The sequence below is a fragment of the Macrotis lagotis genome, chromosome 1 (genome assembly GCF_037893015.1).
Source record: "Macrotis lagotis isolate mMagLag1 chromosome 1, bilby.v1.9.chrom.fasta, whole genome shotgun sequence".
Taxonomy (NCBI): Eukaryota; Metazoa; Chordata; class Mammalia; order Peramelemorphia; family Peramelidae; genus Macrotis; species Macrotis lagotis.
Genome location: NC_133658.1, coordinates 663,368,538 through 663,378,093, shown reverse-complemented (window position 1 = coordinate 663,378,093; position 9,556 = coordinate 663,368,538). Strand labels below are relative to the sequence as shown.

Genomic DNA, 9,556 nt, shown 5'->3' with positions numbered 1-9,556 from the left:
AGCTAGGTAATTATTAAGTATCTGAGGTCACATTTGAACTCAGGTCCTCCTGACTCCAGGGTCAGTGCTTTATCTATCCACCGTGCCACCTAGCTGCCTCCAATAGTAGCATTTCTCAAAGTGACTTGAAATTTTAGGACTTTCATGGAGCCCTAAGTGATTCTATTTAGTCATTTTTATTTATATTTTAACAAATATCTTAAACATTAGTCTTCACAATATATTTTTCATTGAAGTTGTTTTCAAAGGGTATTGAGTTATTTAGTATTAGTTATTCCTTGAAGAAGTGGTTATTAAGAAAACGAGTCTTTTTTTCTTTGTTTTGTTTTTGTTTTTTAAGGAGAGGTCATTTGTAGGAGGCAAAAAAAAAAGAGATGTCATTTAGAAGTTTCCATTAGCTTCAATGATTGAATTCAGAGCTAAATAACAATAAAGTAAACTATCTGATCTTTTATTTACATTTTATTCTTTAAGAGCTGCTACTGATATTAAAAAAATAAAGCAGGAATGTCTGTTCATTAGTTCCAAACAATACCAAAAATCCAAACTACAATCCTCCTTCCCACTATAATCTTTCAGGTACTATGACATTAAAATCTCATCCAACAGATGAATAAGCTCAAAATATTTCCCTATTTTCATGAAGTAAAATCACAATCTCTGTTTCATTACAAATAATGGTGCAGTCTCATTCACAAAGTTTTTATGAAATATTTATTTGTGAGCTTAACTTCTATCCCCTTCACCAACCCCATGTTTCAGCTTAGATCACATTAGCTTATTTGGCTCAACTAAAATGTTTTAATTTTTGCTACTTTAAGTACCATTGAAATATAACGTGCTGAGGTCACCCAGAATGAGTCTTTCTTCAGTTTCTTCTTGGCTGGAAGTAACTAAACTCTCTCCCAGATGAAAGCTACTCTCCCTCCAGTCTCCTTGTAAGTTAACAAACATTTCTACTTCCAATTTTTCTTTGACTTAATTTATATACCAGAGTTTTCTCTGCTCTAGGCATGATGCTAGAAGGCCAGAATGGGGGGTGGGGAGAATGATGAAAGAGATGCTTCAAAGATCTGAAATATTTTATCTGCACTTGATATAAAGTAAATTATTTTTCTCTTTTCCAATAACCAGAGTTTTTCTTGATCTTAGAATCATTCAAAACCTAGTCCCTGAGTCCTATATAAACTCAAATTCTGCCACAAGAATTACAGTACAATAAAACACTAGTAAATGTACAAATTGTACCATCCCACCTCTACACAGTTATGAGATACAGCAAATTTAAGAATGCCAATTTTTTTCTCATCACTGAGTATTTATTATATATAACAAATACATGAAAAAGAAAAAACTATATTGTGTGATATAAATAGTTTATTTACATTACAGAAAAACATCAAGACAATGTATACTATTTCAAATATATCCATACATAATCAAATATAGCTGTAGTACATGTTTTCATTGGTGTCGATTACCACAAATGCAAGGCAACATGTGTAGATCTCGTCTTAATCTTTTGTCTAATACTGAATTGTGTAGTCCAAGTTCTCTCTGTAGTCCGGCCATTGTGGAAACATGCGCTCTTTAAATTAACCTTGTAGATGCTCTTGTTGTGTTGTCTGAGCTGTAGTGCCCTGTGTTTTGCTTCTGTCTGTGGATCCTGTTGCTTCTGGGACATTTCCTGAAAAGTGAGAAAGAGTTCATAGATAATCTGGTTACTGGAAGCTGTGGCCACACACATAGGTAAGGTGGAAAAACACAGAAATGTTCTGGCTCCTTCAGGTGAGAGTAGCCTTTTGAAGGTTAGGATCCTTCAGACAGTTGCCTATCTTCTTTTCGCATGTGGAGGCATCACCTGCTTTCATTATCTGATTAGGAAGATGTCTAAAACATCAGACTACGGGAAGCAACAATTGCCTCAGACCCTATAGGGCCTCTAGACTACTTATTTATTGGGTATAAAGAAAGATTCAGTATGATAACCAACATGTTCTGAATTTTCTTACAGATGTTAAAAATCTGATGATGTCACATATTTGAATATTTTTACAATTTTTACATTCTTACTATGATGCTACAAATTAAATTCATTTTAATGGATTTAATGAAAACATAGATATATGTGCATTACTAATTTTGAAGACTCAAGAAAAAAAAGATTCCTGGATTTTGAGTTCCATTTTCTCTGTGAATTCCTAGAATGATTTTGGGATTCAGTTTGGGGTGTCAGTTATTATATTCATCCATGATTTCATAACAAGGCTAACAATCGGTGGGATAGATTCAGAATCTCAGATCCACTATATTTTTGCCTCCAGGTTCAACCAGAAAAAAATCAGTGTAATGTATAAACAAGATAACAATGTGAAATACAGGCAAAATTGTATTCTAAAAAGCTCCTTAGTAGAGCTTAATTTTGTTGTTGAAGTGGAACAGTCATAATAGATAAATTATATTACAATCATTACTAAGTCTTATTTTTGTTCTCATCTGTAAAATGGAGAATGATAATTTCATCCTTCTTAAGTGGTTTGTAAATTGTAACGTATTATATGAATGTGTTATTTCCTCTATTATTATTCTTTCTAGAAAAGTTTCAGTTTATTTGGATCTCAAGATGATAAACTTGAAAGCTAGTTTCTCTATTGTACCATGTCTGCCAGCACCTTTCATTTAGGAACTTATAGAGTAGAAACCACTGAACAATTTGAAGTCAAACCCTGGCTTTGGACAGGTCATTTAATCTCACTGAGTCTCAGTTTTTTATTAATCTGTAAAACAGAGGTGATAATACTTGGTCATTTTGAGTAAGTTGGGGAGGAAATATTTTGTAAAACATGTGGATTTGAATTGTAATTAGGTTACTTCTAGATTTCTACGTCTCAGTTTCCTAATTTGTAAAATGAAGGAGTTTGAGTAAATAACCACCAATGTCATGTTCAGCTTGAATATTCTAGGTCCATAAAATGAAATAGGAAAAATAGGCATGGAGGAAAAGACAAGGGAGAATAGTAAGGCAGAAGAGGAGAAGAAATGATAAGAGTAAAAGGGAACAATTATTAACAACTTAGTATTAGCCAGGTGCTGTGCTAAGTCTTTCACAAATATTATCGCATGTGACTCTCACAACAATCCTGGGAGGTAGATGTACTAATTTTATTTCCATTTTAGTTGAAGAAACTGAGACAAATAGAGGTTAAGTGTCTTGCCCAGAATCACATGGATAGTAAATATCTGAGGATGAACACAGGTCTTCCTAACTCCAGAGTCAGGGATCTATGGATTATGCCACCTTGCTGTCTTTAAGAAAAGATAATTTGGGGAGCAGCCAGGTGGTGCAGTGAATAGAGTACTGGCCCTGGAGTCAGGAGGACCTGAGTTCAAATCAACCTCAGACACTTAATAATTACTCAGCTGTATGACTTTGGGTAAGTCACTTAACCCCATTGCCTTGCAAAAAAATAAATAAATAAAAGAAAGAAAGACAATTTTTTTTTAAAAAAGAGAAAGAAATTTGAAATTTATAGAAATTGAAATTTATAGAACTTTTTTTAGGTTTTACAAGGAAAATGGGGTTAAGTGGCTTGCCCAAGGTCACAGCTAGGTAATTACTATTAAGTGTCTGAGCCCAGATTTGAACCCAGGTACTCTTGACTCCAAGGCCGGTGCTCTATCCATTGTACCTTGTAGCCCACCCCAACCCCACCTAGCTGCCTCAGAAGTTTTAATGTTATAAAAGAACTTCCTTCCAAACAACTATATAAGATACATTTTATAAAGGTTGAAATCTTATAGGATTTATAAACTGGAGTCAGTATTGGAATCCAGATCTTCAGACACTAGGTCTAGTGCTTTCTGTGCTGTACCAGTCTGCCTGTCAATAAAAGAAGATGAAGAAAGACAAGAGAAAAAAAGGAGTGAAAAAGATATAAAATTCACTAAAATGGAAAACCCTCCGATTATTTGATTTTACAAATAGATTATCTGTCTAACTGGATCTGGTGAACCTAACTGAGATCATTGTCATGTGGGGTTGGTTCTCCAGAGAGAAGGAAGTCCAGGATAGTGAAATGTTTTGGGATCAAGGGTCATACGACCCAACTTCTGATACCAGTTCTGCCATTTACTATCTATATGGCCTTGAACAAGTCACTTGGAAGCTTCCTTACAAGTTTAAACTCTATGATAAGAGGAAATAGTCTTATTTTAGGACAATATTGTTGCAGTTGTCTCTCCAAATGGTCCAACCTTTTGTGATCATGTTAGTAATTATTCTGTATGCTGGAGCCAGAACATTTTCTATAATATTTAGAAGAAGATATATGATTGATCCTACTTATCCTGTGCACTCGTAGGGAAAAAGTCAATATATATAAAATATCAGTCTTGTAAAAACTCTAAGTCAGTGGTGAAAGGTAGGTTAAACATTGCCTTTCCATAGAACCAACAAAACTCTAGGGAACCAGTTGAAGGCATTTGTTTTAAATACCTATTTAAAACCTAATTCTTTCCTTGAATTTTCTTTTTTTCTTTTGATTTTTACTTGGTGACTTTGTTTTACTAAGTGAAAAATTATTTGGGAGTAAACAGAGAGCTGGGTTTTGCCACATATAGAAAAGTGATCCTGGGAAAAATTCTTTTAGGAAGGTCTCAAAATGCTGAATAACTTCACATACTCTTTGATAAGGAGATTCTTCATGAAGGGTCCTCTGTAACCCATGAAATGAATAGTGCAATCCCATTCCTATCCAAGTTATACCTAACATGAGTGAAAGGAAAGATGGTAGTAACTAGGTATAAGATTTTAAATAAGTCATATTATATAAATAAGTCATAAATAAGTCAAAAAAACTGAGAAAGCTAGATATATTAATTTTAGCTCTATTACAGCTTTAAAAAGTTTATGATTTTATGGTCATTAAAGTTTAGTTACTAAAACTGGGACAAAATAAAGCAGTAACAAAATGCTTTTCTGAAAGACAGTAAAAAAAAGTCCTGGGAGGAAAAAAAAGCATTTGCTATATTAGGTTATTTTTTAATAAACAAATCTATACATGATTAACAAACACCATTACCACTGGCCATCTACAATAACATATAAAGTATTCTGTAGTACAAAATCCTCCTTGTTATCAAATTTTGCCAGTAATTGTTCATAAAACTGAAATGTATGAGGGGAATGAGAATTGTTTTGATTTGAAAAAAAAAAAGGCAATCCATTTAGTGGTATATCTTGGACACAATCTCTCCCCCCAAAAAAGCATTGATTTATCTAGATACTAAGTACACATGTAAGAATTTAAGTGATTCTCTTTTATTTCCAAGTTAAAAATAAAATGTTGTATTAAAAAGATCATAGTATCCAAATTTTGAAGAAAACAGTCGCTTCTTACTCTAAAATATCCAGGGTACTCCAGATGTGGGCCAATAAAACAACAACAATTACAACAGCAACAAAACACATTTTAGTCCTGTGAATAAATCTCTTCCTACAGCATTGCTGGTAATAATCAAGTACAATATTTAAAAAATATTAGAATATTACTAATAAAATTAACCATTAGAGGGGAAATTGAAAGGTAAATATTAATATTGATTGGTTTGGATTCCAAAAGAAATAAATATAGATTTTAAATAGAATTTTAAAAATAAATTTTTAAAATAAATTTTTAAAAATATTTACTATTATCTAAATAAACTGATCCTCAAGCCTGTGCATATATAAATGTATACGTAGTAATGTGTAATATATGTATATATATGTATATGTATGTACCTATAAGAAAGAGCTAGAGACAAATGATCTCAAAACAAGAGACTGAGGGTCTCAGAAGGGTGACAAAAAAACTTCAGATAGTGGACTATTGACTGACAAACAGTGTGTATTCCTGAAACAGTTCTCTAATAAATGATCTTGCTTTTTTAGTTTTTTTGCAAAACAAATGAGGTTAAGTGACTTGCCAAAGGCCACACAGTTAGGTAATTATTAAGTGTCTGAGGCTGGATTTGAACTCAGGTACTCCTGACTCCAGAACTGGTTCTCTATTTACTGTGCCACCTAGCCACCCCTTAGTCAATAATCTTAATAAGCCAATGGATGCTTATTTCTCAGAAATAAAGCACACATAGAACCAGTAATTAATTCCACTTCTGCCTTTTCTAAATCTCTCAAATTTAGCCTTTCTCTCTCCACTTATAAATTGGGGGGTGGTGGAAATAAAGAGAAGATTTCTTTGCTTCATTATATTTTTTTTGAAAATTACATCTTTGAGGAGAACAATATTATCTTAGGATTTCAAACTGGAATAGTGTTAGAGAAAATTTAGTTCAGTGGTTCCTAAACTGAAGGTCTAAGAACTCTGTAAGCCTGGGAAGTTATTGCAAGGATTCAGAAATCCATATATATACATACATATGTACATAGAGATATATGATGTCTTGCTATTTTCACATTATATATTTATATATGTTCTTATATATATAAATATATAAAATATGCATATGTGCATTCTAACTAATAAAATATGATTTCACTTTAAAGTACTCATTACTGAATTTATAGTAACTTTTTGTCGTGTAAATTTTCTGAACCAACAGATACTAATATGGTAACATCTTTGCAAAATTTTTGGATTAAAAAAAAAGTTGGGAAACTCTTGTCATTTTCCCATTGGGGAAATAGTGGCTCAGAAAAGTAAAATGACTTGCTCTAGGTCATCATCTAATGAATAAAAAATGAGGGATTTGAACCTACTTACAGATCCTGATGTTAAAGGCAAAGATCATTTTGGTCACACCAGGAAGTATTTTTGAGATACCTTGACAACTAGAAAGGTAACAGAAATCAGTTTGGGAAGAATTTTAAATCTTTTAACTATTGGGTACTTTGAATGTATCTTTTCTTTTGTTTGTTTTTCACCAGGCAATGGTGTTAAGAGACTTGCCCAAGGTCATATAGTTAAGTAATTTAAGTGTTTGAGATCACATTTGAACTCAGGTCCTCCTGACTCCAGGGTCAGTGCTCTATTCACTGCACCACCTAGCTGCCCCACTTTGAATAGATCTTAAAGCAGGACAAAAGAAAAAAAAACCCTTCTTCATGGACAAAAATATAATTCCTGAATTGTCATAATGATTTTTGGGTCAAGGGAAGCAGTGGCTGGAGAGCCAGGTTTGAGTCAAGAAGGTCACAGTTCTATATGGCTGTGTGATTTTGCACAAATACTTACAGAATGCTTCATTTTCCTAAACTGCAAAGCAGGGATAGCAATAGAATCAAATGAAATAATATTTTTAAAGTGCTTACCACAATGACTGGCTCATTGTAGGCATTAACTATATAAATGCCTATTGTCTTTTATCCTTCTTTGACCAAAAGCATACAACAGTCTTAAAATTGTCTTCTACGTTGTTAAACATGTATTAAAGCAATTGTCATGCTATTTGGAAGTGAATACTAGCTCTCATTGTCAAAACCAATAAAGAAAAGTAGATAAAACAATCATAGATATAACAAGGAGAGAGTAATAATAAAACTATGTCAGATTTTAGTTGCATTTTTGCATGAATACAAATGTCACTGATTTTCTGGAAATACATACCACTGCCCCTTTGGAAATGTAGCCTCACAGAACTCTAGCTTGGGAAAACAATTAAAGTGCCTAACATCCATTTTGTTCCTCTGCTCAATTTTTCTCTATTTTCTATCTCTTTCCTGAGGGTGTGATTTCTTAGATTCTCAGAGTTCTCTATTGTTCTAAATTAATTGTCTGATCCTCATTTTCCCTAGAGAAAGGGGTTAAGCAAGTATAGAAATTATGCTGCTCAAAAGTCCTTTCCTTCTGGCTATGCCAGACTCTGGGGAATTAGGTGAACAACTTATGTTTCTGTCTCTAGGAACAGATTCCAAAGTTCAGCTCTAAATGTTTGGTTCTAAAGTCCAATGGGACATTAAGTTGCTTACAGAATAAGTCAATGATATATAAAAATTTTCTGACAATAAACTGTGTCTTATAATTTTCTCAATCACCCTACTTTTCAATTTGTGCATGAGCACAAATACAATCTGTATTATCTCTTGAAAAATTGAAATCATTTAGGAGAAAAAAAACATAGATGGGTTGGGATATTGGGTTCAAGATACAGCTCAGGTGCCACTTCCTTTATGAGATTTTTCCCAATAACTCAGTGTTGAACATTTTTTCACTCTTTAAATATTTGAATTATTTTGTATATATTTTATAATTACTTACCTATAGAAATGTTGGGTGGTCCCATTAGAATGAAAGCACCTAGAGGTCAGGCAGGGATGCTTTCCTTTTAATCTTTACCTAGTACACTCTCTAATCTTAGATATCACATAGGTCAACCTTATTATTTTAAAGTTAAAGACATAAAATCAATCTAACAGTCGATTTTAATTATAATTCTCTGTCACTGAATTTTAGAAGGACTTTTCAGTTTTAAATTTTCATATTGCCTGATTTCAGGAATACACAAAAAGTAATTCTGCTACATTATTTAGGGATAATTATTTTTAATAGAAGCAGTGAATCTTAGTGCTGAGAGGGGCCCTAAAGACCAAGTGGTACAATATTCTAATTTTAAAGACAAGAAAATTCAGCCCTCCAGAGATTAAATGACTTGTCCAAAGTCACAAGGTCAATAAAATGAAAAAAAACAGGGTTAAAACCAGCCAGATCTCTTGATTCCTAGGCCAGTGTTCTTTCTATTACATTGTACAGATAATTTATATTATAGGAAGCTATGAGGTTTAATAGGTATATCTAAAGAACTTCTATACTAATGTTGAATTAAGTCTTAAACTGCTTTCTTCCTTGAAGAAGGAAAGGAAAGAGGAAAAAAGCCTAGTCATACATTTTTGAAATCCCATTGGAGTTCAGGTAATCTTGAATATCAAAATATGAATTTGTTATATAAAAGTGAATATAGTATTGGTTTTAGTATTACTTAAATACCCATATTACCTAAATATCCATATATTATGTAAAATAAAATGGTTATCATCTTGGAGGACCATATCTCTCAAGTAACTAAACACTAATTTTTTTGAATAAAAACTGGTACTGCTTATAAATGAAAAACTATAGTCTCTTTAAGAATGCAAGTTTTATAGTTTTCCTTAGCTTTTTTGCTCTCCTTTTTATTTCTTTTAATACTTAGTTTTTTTGGTTTCCTGAGTTATCTCCCTGTTCTCCAAAACCCACTTTAATAAAATCCATTGACTTATTTGGCATCTAATAGTGAAAATACTGTTGATGTCAACTTGGCTAGAGAGCAGCTAAAAGCTCTAGCTGATGATTTTTGCTTTAAGCTTTTAGGCGAGAGGAGGATTTATGAACCATTTTTTGTCTTTTTCAAGAGCAAATGTCACACTTGTCCTCAAATCAGATAGTACAACACAGATACTGAGATATATTATGGCTCTTATTTCTAGAGATATGATGCTTTCTTTTATTTCCTTGTTCTTTGAAAAGATTTTTTTGGGAAACCTTCTGATTTATCTTTGGAACTTCACAAACTCAAAGAC

At 32.7% G+C, this 9,556-nt stretch overlaps 1 protein-coding gene across 1 annotated transcript in view; it reads right to left on the bottom strand.

The window, feature by feature from the left end:
• Positions 1-1,365: 1,365 nt before the first annotated feature.
• Positions 1,366-9,556, bottom strand: part of TMEFF2 (transmembrane protein with EGF like and two follistatin like domains 2) — a 272,583-nt gene continuing 264,392 nt past the window's right edge. Inside the window, exon 10 of the mRNA XM_074215466.1 lies at positions 1,366-1,687. Coding sequence (XP_074071567.1) covers positions 1,591-1,687 — 97 coding nt within the window. The 3' untranslated portion in view covers positions 1,366-1,590. The remainder of the gene's footprint in view (positions 1,688-9,556) is intronic.